The following is a 13070-nucleotide window of genomic DNA, read 5'->3' on the forward strand; positions in this document are numbered from 1 at the left end:
TCAGCCTGTGCTAACTGCAAGAGTGATGGAGGGTTGCATGATGTGTCCTTTATGTCTCCTTTTCTTTTTACATGTCAACAGTGCATGTGGGTGTACGAAAAGCAGGACAGCGCACGTGTGGGTGGAGGTGCATGCATGCCCTCACTGGCCATGTGTGGTAATGTGTGTACTTTTGGTCACACAGTGTCTTTTTTTGTGTGTGCTGTACAGTGATATTGTCCCAACGGTGTCACGTGCGTTAGAATATGCTGGCTGCTTTTGTTGTCCCCCTGGCTGTTCTGCTTTTCTGGCACTTTCATACAATGGTGCACTTGAACACGGTGATGCTATTAAGCCTTTCAAACTATTACAGCTTGAGTTCCAGCTCTCAGGAAAGACTAGCATTCTAGATGTAGATTACATGGCACGGAATAAATCGCTAAGGAACAACAGCAAGGACTGAGTACCACATCCAAACATAGGTGACAACTAATGCTGCACAGACGTGAGTTAAAGGACTGCATTATTGAGGGTTTTGTAGTTATAAAAGCAGTTAGGTGTTGCTAAATCTTGTGGTAAACTAGCAGAAAGGCATTATATAGCCAAACGTACATGTAGTCTGACCATGTGTACTAACTTTTGGACATTTTTTTGGGGCACACTTCAAAGGTAGTGGTACAAAATTGTCGAGAAAGTACATTTGTAGTCGAAGGAAAAAGGATACGGGATCAGTTAACATAGCAGCACCACTGGACACTTCTTTGTGGCTCCTATATTTTACTCTGCTTGCTTTTAAAAGGAACAGTTTGATAGTGTCAACAAAGTGATACTATCACTTGCCTGCAGTACAAATACCCTCATCAACTGGTCAAATGTACTTTTTTTTAAAAACAATCTTCTTTCTAGGAAATGTCTCAGCAAGCAGACGCCTCTCAGTGCAGCGAGGTTGTGGTTGAGTTGGAGTCTGATGCCAGAGAGTCAAGAGTTAAAAAAGCAAGGAGCATACCAGGTTAACATCACTAGATATGTCCAGGATTTCTGCAGAGCATTTACATGGTCTTTGAATTTTAATTTCTCATTCATGTTCTTGCAAGGTTCAGCTCTTGTCTACCTCAAAGGTCCCAAGTTTCTCATCTATGTCAGTGGAGCCTTGTCAATGTGGGTAAGAAACCTTTCCTTTCATAACCTGTTCAAAGAACAAAAGATTAGAGAGCAAAAATGAAAGGTGGTTGGGTTATGTAAGCATTCTGATCCAGTCTTGTAATTACAGACGTCATGATATGTTTTTTTCTGTCTTGTTTTCCGTAGGGTGACCGCATGTGGCACTTCGCAATCTCTGTTTTCCTCATTGAGCTGTATGGCCATAACCTACTCCTGACTGCTGTGTTTGGACTGGTGGTGGCAGGGTCAGTGCTCCTGTTTGGGGCCTTGATTGGAGATTGGGTTGACCGTAACCCTAGAAATAAAGGTACGCAGATGTTTATCACATGTCGATGTAAACTTTCGCATACAGTACTTTATTGAAAGTGCAAACATATTTTTCATTCAAGTTTCAGAATAAGAAATCATGTTTTTAGTTTCCACTTTGAGTATTTCAATCACTTTTAATTGGAAATCAATCGTTTCAAATTGATGAAAATTATGATTTTGGTGTTTTAACATTTTCTTGTGGCATATTTCTCATGATGGTCATGTATAAAAAAATTCAGTTTAAAATATGATTTCTTAGTATTTATTTCTTCAGATCATTATCATTGGATAAAGCTCGTAGTTGTGACGTAGAAGCTACATGCTTTATGCTCCATTGCATTGCATCCACTTGTAGACAAATAGATCCATGCACATCTTCACTTTCCTTGTCTGAGCTGGCATCTGACTACCGCTGGATAACTCTAATTTTGCTCGTCTTTTTTGTTGCTCCGATAATGTTAGGTTAGGTATGTGAGGGTCTGTAAGCTAGCAGGTAGAGTGTGTACAAAGGAAAGATGGGAAAAAGATGGGAAATAGGGACGGGCTTACTACGTGCCAACAGTCCCGCCCCCAACCCAGAGGCAAATTTCTGATGAACTACTGCAGCCCTGCAGAAACGATGTCCTAGAAAGCATCACAGTTTTTATTTTGCTTAAAAACAACACAATCATAATTAAAACACCACTGGGAACCCTTTACAATAGATCAGAATATAATGGGAGTGAGACTTAAAAAACAAACAAAAAACGTGGTGTTTCAAAAAGTCTGAAACGACCTTTTCTCATCTTCTGTTTTAGTTGCCCATGCATCTCTTTTCATCCAGAACACCTCAGTGACTGTTTGTAGCATTGTGCTTATGTTGGTGTTCTCATACAAGCAAAGGATTGAACAAATCTGGGATGGATGGCTTACTGTAAGTAGACACTTCATTGATGTCCTGTCAATTATTAGTAAATACTGTCAAAACACAGTAAAATAGTGATCTATTCAGACTATGCTAACCACAATCCTTACTGGGAGGAGTCACTCTGTTGTTCTCTTGTCTTTCTTGTGTCACTGCTGTTTGTCCTTTGAGCTGGTGGCTGCTTTATGCTGTCATAGTAACATGTTGCATCGCAAAACTCACACAAGGTGGTTTGTTATACGGTGGTGATCATCCTGGCAGATGTGGCAAACCTTGCAAGTACAGCGCTGACCATTGCCATACAGAGGGACTGGATTGTAGTTATCACAGGCTACAACAGAGGTCACCTTGCTGGTGAGGGCGTTTACCATTTTATATTCTTTGAATATTTTGATCTTGCGTTTCAACATGACGCAGGATGAATGCTTTAAGAAAATGTTTTCTTTACGTTGTGCTGTGGTTGAAAATTTCACGGGAGAACACGGTTTAACCGATGTGTGTTTCATCCAAACAAAAGGAATGAATGCAACCATGAGGAGGATAGATCAGGTGACGAACATCCTGGCCCCACTGGCAGTGGGACAGGTAATGACCCTGGCCTCAAACGTGGTGGGCTGTGGCTTCATCCTGGGGTGGAACCTTTTATCTCTGATTGTAGAGTTCTTCTTCTTGTCGCGGGTGTACCGCATTGTTCCTGCTTTGTCTGTCAAACCACCCACAGATGAGGATGATCAGGTGTGCTTCAAGAAGAAGATAAGGAGAGGAAATCGAGGTATGAACTGAATGCTGGGAGTTTTGGTAAAAACCTTCTGCCTTATTGAAATGCCATAATTTTATTTTAAAATTCTCTAGAAAGATCCTTTAAAAGCCCACAGTCAACACTTATGAAGGGCAATTAAATCACGATTGCACATATTAGTAGAGATGCTTTTTATTATTATGCTTATTATTAAATGTGATAGTAAAAAGGTGGCATCCAACATATAGTAAAAAAAAAAAGGTCATTAAAGTTTTAAAGTTCGTTTTTTTGTCACGCACAAAATCATCAACAAAAAATGTATACATTTTTTCATTGAGTAAGAAATCTTTTGTTAACAATTCAACAAGTGCCATCAATGATAAAATAAATGGGAAGATGCTTCCTAAAGCTTTTATACATACCGTATTTTCCGGACTATAAGTCGCCCTTTTTTTCATAGTTTGGCAAGGGGTGCGACTTATACTCCGCAGCGACTTATATTAGAAATAAATACATTGTTAACCCTCCTGTTCATTTGTGAGGAACAGAGATGATGCTCCTGGGTCAATTTGATGTATGAGGTATGTTAAGTGTTAAGAGTATGTTAAGTGACTCAGAGAATCAGCAAACCTTTTTTTGCAGTAAGATCTTGAAGGCTAACAACCTAATATTCTATTTTCCAATGATTTCATAGATTCAGAAATGCAATAAAAATGACAACTGTTTCTACAAATACAGGATGAAAACAGAGTATTAGTTGGCTAATGATGCTTCATGAAAGGAATAAATAAATAAGTATGAGAAAGAATTACTGTGAAATTATGAGATAAACAGTCTGCTATGATTGTGTCATATGAGGTTGTGGAACTTATTAGTTCTTGGTCTCAGATATTGTCAAATAAATTTCCCGTCAAAATGCGACGTATAGTCCAGTGCAACTTATCTGTGTTTTTTTCTACTTTATAATGCATTTTTGGGCTGGTGCGACTTATACTCCGGAGCGACTTATAGTCCGGAAAATACGGTATGTATTTAGCTTAATTAAGAGTTTAAACAAAAGAAAATCTAGCACAGGTATTTTTAGAAAACGTTTTATCCAAATTTTGTTTAATAAGTTGAATGCCCTGTTCTTGTTGCTTTCTATGACTTTTGTTGATTTGTGTGTGGAGAGCAAAAAGCCTTCTGTAAATTACATATTCTGGATGATTATTTTTCTTTTACCAGTTTCATATTTAGATGCTTATCTCTTTCAGTATGCTTATATTTTTGGTGGTCTTCATTTTAATCATTATTGAAATATTACGCGTTTTAATAAACCAAAAATACATAGGCAGATGTAACGTTTTCAGCATTCTGAAGCAGAATTTATTTTTTGAACCATATTTTGAAAGGTTTCATATAAGTACTGTCACTTTAACCTGAAATATTTATACACAGGATATATCCATTTGGTATTTATTCGTATTTAGCCAATTTAGCATTTATTGAGGCTGTTTGAGCAGTGTAAGTTAGTATTATAATATATTTTCTTGTGATAATTTCCAACTTCCGTCAGCTAAAAAGCATTACTGTAAATTAATCAGGTAACTTAAGCTCTGGCATTGAATAGAAGCAGTGCTGAAAACAGCTCTAAAAGAGATGATCCAAAATGAAGCCTGACATTGTTTTTTGTTTTTGTTTTTTGCATCAGGACAAGGCCTTGTTGGACAACCTCAGGCTCTGACAGAGGGCAACTGCAACTTAAGCGTGCATTCAAAAGACATCACAAAAGTGCCTCTGTGTTTCCGAAGGTTTCGTTGGTTGGTGAGCACATGTAAAGATGGCTGGATGGCCTATTATCACCAGCCTGTTTTCCTGGCAGGAATGGGCCTGGCTTTCCTCTACACCACAGTCTTGGGTTTCGACTGTATCACCACCGGCTATGCCTACACACAGGGCATCAGCGGCTCTCTTCTGAGTCTGCTGATGGGCGTGTCAGCTGTCGCAGGGTTAATGGGCACCATAATGTTCACCAGACTCAGGAAGACCTATGGCCTCATTAACACAGGCATCATTTCCAGTTGCCTCCATCTGGGTTGCCTGCTCTTTTGTGTGTGTTCTGTGTTTGCTCCTGGAAGCCCTGTGGATCTCAGTTTACTGATGCCCTACTTTACCTACAACTCATCTGCTGAACCTGGAGGGATGGCAAGTCAAAGCCAAAAACACACTTACCCTTTGACAGGGGGCAACAATCAACCACTGCTCCCCGATCGCTCCTCCATCCACTGGACCAACAATACAGTACTTTTTGATAATGTGCCACCCGGAACAGCACCAGAATCGTACATCTCTATTATTCTACTGTTCCTCGGAGTCATCACAGCACGCATTGGTAAGTGTCAAAAGTTGACTTATGCTACGTTTGCATTGGGCACGTGACACGTGTTCAAGAATGAGTGTTCATTTATCATATGGTGTTCACGCTGGACTGTCACTACCCGATAGCGGATGCAGTTACAGTTAGAAGAAGCTTGGTAAAAAAGTTGAAGCCGTGCAAATCACATGAATTTTGCCCCAGGCTTTTTCTTTAACAGCTCTGTTTCAATAAATGAAACACTTGGTGTTGTATAATTCAAGCCGGGTACAAACTGCAATTATTCATTTCTCCTCCATGATCAATTTTCAAGCGTCTGGCACTTTGGTGAACGAAAAAGGACGCCAAATCTTAGTCCCTATTGATTCAACTGGTTTAACTTTCAACACACGTTCAAGAGATGCATGTTTTGTACATAGAGCTCAAAAAAGAGTCTTAAAGATGTGGTTAATGACAGGGCAAAGTGAGAGTTTTGAACGTGGAAGCCAGAAACACACATATACACTCACTTACATATACATTTCATGGAAACCCTTGTTGCTGAGGCCGGTGTGAACGTAGCTTCAGAGTGCTTTCACACCGTTGCTACAATGAATGGTCTACTTTGTCTGGCAGATTCGATTTTCTTTTGGTCAATCAAGTAAACTCTGGTCTGCCTGAAAACAAGGGTCCCAGTTTATTGGCCAATGAACCCTTGTGTAGCTCACCTATACTGTAAATCCACATTGACTATTGGAAGACCAAAGAGGAAAAACAGTGTGCTATTTGAATAGTAAAAACAACAGCAAGAGAGAAGCATGAATTACAAAAGAAAAAAAATCTGAAATGTCTCTTTAGCACATTCCACATATACACATGCCAGTCAAGGGTCTAGAGTTCACTTAGGGCAATTGTGTCCCTCAATGAGGATAATTTGAAACTGCATATTTCCCTTTACAGCGTGTGAAAGGAAAATACAAAATACAAATAAAGGCCAGATAACTATTTTAAAAAGCACCTATTGTTTGAAAATGTTTTTATTTTTTATGTTAGAAAAATATCAAATGAATGTGCATCCTACTGTGGTTCCTGTAAAACATTACCCATGCATCACCTTTTATTTTATGATTAGCCTTATGGACTTTGACATCTATCTTTCTGTCTGAGCAAAAGAGAAGTCAACGGATTTTTGAGGTTAATTTCTTGAGCTCACAAAATTTCAATTATAGTAGTGTCTGCATCCACACAATTTAACAACTAGTGTAGCTCAAAAGTGTTTAACTCACAACTAAGCTCAAGACTGGAATAAAGCTGATGCTCTGCTGATGTCTGATTTTACTGAAATTCCTTTTTTAATGGCAACTGTATTGTAGGTCTGTGGTCCTTTGACCTCACCGTGACCCAGCTTCTTCAGGAGACCATCTGTGAGTCAGAAAGAGGCGTGGTGAATGGAGTTCAGAGCTCCATGAATTACCTGATGGACTTGCTTCACTTCATCATGGTGATCTCCGCTCCCCAACCTGAACACTTTGGCATCTTAGTGATCATTTCTGTATTATTCATCACCACCGGGCACACGATGTACTTCATGTATGCATATAAAGCAAAGAGAAAACACCGCCTGGATACTTAAACGGGTAGAACAGCTTGCATATCCTTGCGTTTTACGCTTACCAGCACTGAATCCACTTCAAAATGAATGCCTCGCTCCTTTTCCGTCTGCAATCTCCTTGCAACAGTCTGTTTGGGACTGGGCTGGGCTCAGTCACTGTCTGGTGTGCCACAGCAGCAGAGCTCAGGTGCAGTGTTGTCTTCGACTCATTTGCATCCGCTGAGAGGTTTGTGTACCTGTCTATCCTAAAACAACAGACAACCAGACACAAGTCTAAGACTTCAGCATGTACCTGTGTGAAGTCTGCAGAGGTGTTGCAGCTGTTAGACGCTTTCTTAAGTCTGGCAGCTAGAAGAAGGAAGCGGGGTGTTGGGGAGGGTGGGTGCATGGCGAGATTTGTCTGTCACTCACTCAGTAAGGAGCCAGTGTTCCGAAAAGGACTTTAATGTGAATGATGTACAGAAAAACAAGCCGGAAAGTTCCTCTGACAAGTGGCATTGTTGCTACTGATCCGTCCATTGGAAATATTCCAGGTTGTCCAAAAAGGAGCACAAAGGGAAAATGATGTGGGGACTGTTTTATGAAACAATAAATATTAAAGGCAGCCTACCCCTAGAATGGACAAAGTGAAATGACTTCCCCTGGTTTGTTTCTCTGTGGATGAATCAAGCAAACAGTTGCCTTCCTGTTATGCACGTCAGCCTTGTTTTTGTGCTGCAGCAGTACAAATCAGCACATCATAAAGCGCCAAACTCCATTAGCACTTACTTAATCTAGATTTTTCATGTATTTGGATGAATTATCTTCTTCAAAACATCCTTTCCCTTATAAAGAGTGGCATTGTTAGTTTCATAGAAATCCAAGAGGAGCTCCGTTTTCTGACAAGGTTGAAACCAACAGTAGTTTTATAGCAAACGTTGATCACTATTGTTGGAGTTATTTGTTTTAGCCTTTGCTTCATTCTTCTGTAGTTCGGATGAACTAAACACTAAGTTACCTCAGCTAAGAATACAAACATCTCGGGACTCGATCTCAACTACTTCATATTTTTATACTTTGTCAATGTACAGAGAAGATCCAGGCTGAAGATTTTGCCAAAGCAAACACATCAGATCTCCATATATTTGTATGTGAAACTGTGAAGCTTCTGTATTTTTTGTTATCCTTATTTTTATGACTGATATTTATGATAATAAAGATAAATAAGTGATTTTGGGTCAATGACTTGATGATTTTAAAGGATATTAAAACACAAGGGTATTATGAGACATTTGAGGCTCATTCTTGGTTGATCGGTTTTAATGCCACATATGTTAAAAAATGGAACTCTTTCATAGTAGTTTACAAAATATTGGAATTCTGTCATCAGGAATGAAGCTGGAGTGGTGACAACTTTTGCAAAACCAACCAATCAGATGTCATAAAAAAAGCTAAGACTGCAGTTTTAGGCAGAAGTTCCATTTCTACTCCATTGCAGCTTTGATGTTGGATTTGACCTAATCCAACATGCATTTCTTGCAACTAAAAATGTGTTGAATTTAGTTACCAAGGTCTTTTTAGTGCAACAGAATAGTGCCAGAGTATGATAACTATGGAAAAAAATTGTTCAGTAAAACACAGTAGGGGTGGGAATATATACCTGTAAGTTTGCTTCCTCCCACTCCTTTTCAAGCAATTCAACAAACTCTCTTACTCTCTTAAAAGTAATTATAATGGCTTCATTTACATGTGCATATGGACATGTCCATCCATCCATCTTCTTAACCTGCCATATCCTTTTTTGGGGTCCCAGGGATCCTGATGGGCAAAAAGTGGGGTACACCCTGACACCCTGCACATGTCACCATTCTACTGCAGGGCCACATGATTTCTCCTACATGAGCACTTAGGGACAAGTGCACTCTGAATCAGCGACAAACCTCTTAATAGTACAATGATCACGCTTACGTTTTTGTGAAATATCCAAAGTTTTCATACTTTGCCAAGGCATTTAACTATTTCTCACTTTTTCAGCAGCAGAGAGATCCTTTTTCTTTCCCATACTCACTAAAAATGTTGGTCTGCTTAATAATGTGGAACGTCCTTCTTTGGTAGATTGTCCTTTATTTGAACTCACCTGACAAACTAATTATCACAGGTGTTTGAGATTGATGTCAGTGATCCAAAGAGCCCAGAGACACAGCATCATCTATAAAAAAATTGCATAATACTTTAGAACACCCTGTAGAGTAACCGATTAGCCCTTGAAGCATCTTTTTGGAAGGTGGGAGGAAGTTGAAGGTCCCAGAGAAAATCCATGCATACACGTGGAGAAAATGTGACGTCACTGAAAGGTCCCAGCTGGGATTTGAATCAGGGACTTCTCACTGTATATGGACATAGGTGATATTTATATTTTCTTCTTTAGTATTTTTTTATGTTTACTTGCAAACAAATTGACATGTAAAGTAGCATCTGAGAAAAAAAAAGTAAAAAAACAAGACATCTGCACTACTTGAAAAAATTAATTCCAAAAAATTCCAAAAAATGGTAAAAAAAAACGACATAAAAAACGACCGACAAAAAAGATTAGTCTGAAAGAAAACTCCAAGACATAAAATAAATTATTCCGTAGCGTTTAGTCTGAGTTTTATTTTGAAAATGCATTTGAACACTTCAAAACACAGGCTTTTTGGTTTTAAAAAAAACTTAAAGTGACACTAACACAATTAGATGGCCCCTGAAGCCAAAACTGCTTGCTTGCTCAATAGAGGAATTTGCTAGTAAAAGGATCTACTGAGACCTGTGTCTTTTGTTCTTTATGTCTTACTCAAGTTAAATTTGTTTTGGCATCGAGGTTTGTGCATTTCATCCTTTTTATTCTACGTTTCTGTTCCTCTTAGTCCTTGTTGGCGAAATCCAGTCACACCTGATTTCAATTACGGTAAAGTTGCAATTACACCCTCAATACATTCAGGTAATCTCCGTTAAATCTTTAATTGCCCCCAATGTTTTCTTTTTTTGGGGGGGTTATTAAAGGGTCAATTATTATACTTTAATCATAAGTTTAAGGGTTTACTGTCACGGTGCCTCGGTCTGCCCCGCCCCCTCAGCTCTGCTCCTGACTTCCTCCAGCTGTGACCACTTCATCTCATCAACCTGCCTACTCTTAAGGAGATCCAACCCATTCATCGACGCCAGTTCGTTAACTCCTAACGGTGACTACGCCTGGTCAGCCTGCTCAAGTCCCATGTCTCTGTCCTGCCTTGCTCTCATGTTCTGCCTCTCTGTCTCAGGATTTACCCAAACGAAGGTCACCTGTGTGGAAGTCTGCCGTCACTCATCTGCCGTCCTGAACCGAGCGCGGAGTCCTCCAGCCGCGGTGTTCCCTCCAGCCTCGCCACGAGCCACGTCCGGATTCCCTCCTGTCAAAGGATTTATTCTCTTCAACTTTTCCTGTGATTAAACTCACTTACCAAGTTACTTACCCGACTGATCATTCTGAGTTCCAGCATCTGGGTCTGTCTCGCCTGAAAACCATGACATTTACCAGCTCCTGTTTAGTTTTTATAAGTAAAGATTACATATTTTGTACATATATGCCAAATATGATGTCATTATGTTATTTGTGACTTTTACAGACAGAAGAGAGAATCAGTTTAAGAAAGTTTGGAGCCTGAAATGACATCAAAAGTAAAAAAACGATATTTTGCCGACAAAATGGTAACATTTCGCTGTCATGTGTGTCTAACCTAACTTCCAGCTTTAATCTATAATGTTTTAATGTGTTTTTTTTATCCTCAGTACCTGAAGGACAGATGGGAGTTGCTGCTTGTAACCAAACATTATTCATTAGACAATCAATTTTGTTATTCCACTAAATACGCATTACTTGCACTTCAAGTTGGACAGAAATACTGATCACAGATAAAGAGGATACTTTTTAATAGGACAAACATGTTCCCTTGACCCCACTACAAAGGGTAGAAATATTCCAGTTATGTGGAGAAGAATGGTGTTTATTCCAGATGGTCAGGAAGGTCTCAAGACCTAAATATGGAGCAGAGACCAGCAGTGGTTCATTTCTGTGGGATGACAGGACTTCCCCTTTGAATTCTGTTTACATTTACACCAAAGAAAGGACATTTGAACGACTCTGAAAGACTGTTTTTCAGGGATTCCACAGTTTAATGTTCTCTGTGAAAAACCAGAACTCATTTTTTATTCATTCATATTTAACTGAATAGGGTTAATGTTTTGCAAAAGGAGATTCTGCAAGAGCTCTTTAGAGTTTCATCAGTGTTTTTCTTTTTTCTTTTGCAGAGCTTGAGGGCTACAATCACGCACCTTCCAAGGATGTTGTGGGGCTCCCGTCTTTCGCTGTGCATTAGATGAAGCTCACTAACAAGCCTGGCTTCAGGCAGTCTCACTTTGTAATTCATTTTCTGGAGAATCTGGGTCACTGCTGCCAAATTAAATCTATATATTTTTCTGCTGAAAGAATTTTCACTTTCCTGAGTGAAAGTGTACCACACATACATCGCATGGTACATTTTTGACAAGTACTGGTGGCTTTAAAAAAGAAAAAATCCCCCAAAAAAAGTCTTGTTGTAAGTGCACAACTTACAAGAAGTCTATTTTTATTGGATTATAATATATAATATAATACAAACACTGGATATAATACAAACAACACATATTTTTAATATGTGTGATTTGATTACAATTTCCAATTGGCGACACTGCAACACAAATTTAAAAAATGTACCCAAAAAGCAGCTTAGCCTTTTCTTTAGATGAGGTAAAAAAAAGTCTTTTTTTAAATCTGGGATTTGATTTGTGAACCTTTTGTAGCAACATCACCACTCTGTCAGTTTTTGGCAACTTTTGGCATGTCTCTTTAGGTATCGCCACACTGAATCAGCTGTCACTGACCTGCACAGGTGGTTTGGCAGAGTTTTTACGTTGTATGCCCTGCCTGACACAACCCTGTAATATTTCTGGGCTGGGGTCCCCCTTTGACTGTATTGTCAGTATACTCTACAACACGGTCAGTATCAGGTAAGGTCACTATGGTCACACCAATACCTTCTGTAAGATCGATTTATATCAAGGAGGATTGGCTCAGTGAGGTGAAACTGGGCACATTATACATTTCATGAAAAGTATCAACCATATTTTTTCATTGTAGTATAACCTCAAGGGTTTTACAAATAAAAGTAAAAACAATTATTGACTGTTTTTCTTTTAATTTACCAAATTCTGTTTTAGCAGTTTAATTTTGTTATTCAAGTGTTATTTGAGCTGCTTCATCATTTTGTTTGTGGAAAGCACCTTGAATCTACTTCCTGATCAAATTATGCTGTACAAAAAAGCAACCTAGTAATGGATGACCTGGAGAAAGGAAACTAAACAATACAAATTTTAAAATGTTGAAAAATGGAAGTCACAATAAACTTCACCAAAGCTCTCATCATTGGAACAAAATTGTTTAAAAGTGCTGATGAATAAAATGCATGACACCATAGGTCTGTCAATGACTGATCTTTTGTTAAAATCATCACTACCTCCAAGATGTAACTACCACAATGGCAGGTGCATAAAGAGTCTCAGGCATGGGGGGGGCTGGATTGCGCCACAAACTGATAAGATCTTTAACTACAGGATAAAGAAGCTAACTGCCCTTTTTGAATGGCTAGCTGTTCTCATGAACAAGCTGCTAATGGATGGACTAAACCAGAGTGGTTAACTCAGTGTTTGCTGTTCTTATCATAAAGGGTCTCCTGAGAGTGTACCGTACCTTCCGGCCTTTTTTCATTTGTTATCTTGTTTCACACGTCTCAGTTTGATTGTTCTGGGTCTTTGTAGCAGTTTCATACAAACTCCGATTTAATTAAATTTATAAATTTTTTTCTTACATGACTTTTTTAAACCACCATTGAGCTAAAACAAAAGTGATCATGTGTGTTTAAATCTTTCTGCTCCTCCACAAAAGTTAAACTTTTCATACATCCCATAACCAAACTACCCATCATTGGGATGAAGACTGGGGCTT

General features: G+C 38.9%; 1 protein-coding gene and 3 long non-coding RNA genes across 4 annotated transcripts; all 4 read left to right on the forward strand.

Moving 5' to 3' along the window:
- The first annotated feature begins 885 nt into the window (after positions 1-885).
- LOC144984476 (uncharacterized) lies at positions 886-2364 on the forward strand. The gene is made up of 4 exons (XR_013648200.1): positions 886-988; positions 1074-1141; positions 1288-1447; positions 2247-2364. It is a non-coding gene; the product is annotated as an uncharacterized LOC144984476 (long non-coding RNA).
- A 222-nt stretch (positions 2365-2586) lies between these two features.
- LOC101158134 (ferroportin) lies at positions 2587-8233 on the forward strand. The gene is made up of 4 exons (XM_023964676.2): positions 2587-2707; positions 2871-3125; positions 4783-5463; positions 6798-8233. Exons 2-4 carry the CDS (start codon positions 2873-2875, stop codon positions 7055-7057), a joined length of 1194 nt encoding a protein of 397 aa, XP_023820444.1. The 5' UTR covers positions 2587-2707; positions 2871-2872; the 3' UTR covers positions 7058-8233.
- Positions 8234-9256: 1023 nt separating this feature from the next.
- On the forward strand, positions 9257-12540 carry LOC144984477 (uncharacterized). Its single transcript, XR_013648201.1, has 4 exons — positions 9257-9418; positions 9919-9992; positions 10657-10738; positions 11339-12540. It is a non-coding gene; the product is annotated as an uncharacterized LOC144984477 (long non-coding RNA).
- Positions 10101-10498, forward strand: LOC105355919 (uncharacterized). Its single transcript, XR_910232.3, has 2 exons — positions 10101-10233; positions 10312-10498. It is a non-coding gene; the product is annotated as an uncharacterized LOC105355919 (long non-coding RNA).
- Positions 12541-13070: the final 530 nt, after the last annotated feature.

The sequence above is a fragment of the Oryzias latipes genome, chromosome 16 (genome assembly GCF_053564925.1).
Source record: "Oryzias latipes strain Hd-rR chromosome 16, Olatipes_Hd-rR_3.1".
Classification (NCBI taxonomy): Eukaryota; Metazoa; Chordata; class Actinopteri; order Beloniformes; family Adrianichthyidae; genus Oryzias; species Oryzias latipes.

Bases quoted from the DNA above. Each gene is read 5' to 3' on its own strand.
- LOC101158134 (XM_023964676.2), top strand. From the start codon at position 2,873: ATGAATGCAACCATGAGGAGGATAGATCAGGTGACGAACATCCTGGCC. The intron at 3,126-4,782 runs GTATGAACTGAA...TTTTTGCATCAG, and splicing joins GATAAGGAGAGGAAATCGAG to GACAAGGCCTTGTTGGACAA. The intron at 5,464-6,797 runs GTAAGTGTCAAA...ACTGTATTGTAG, and splicing joins AGTCATCACAGCACGCATTG to GTCTGTGGTCCTTTGACCTC.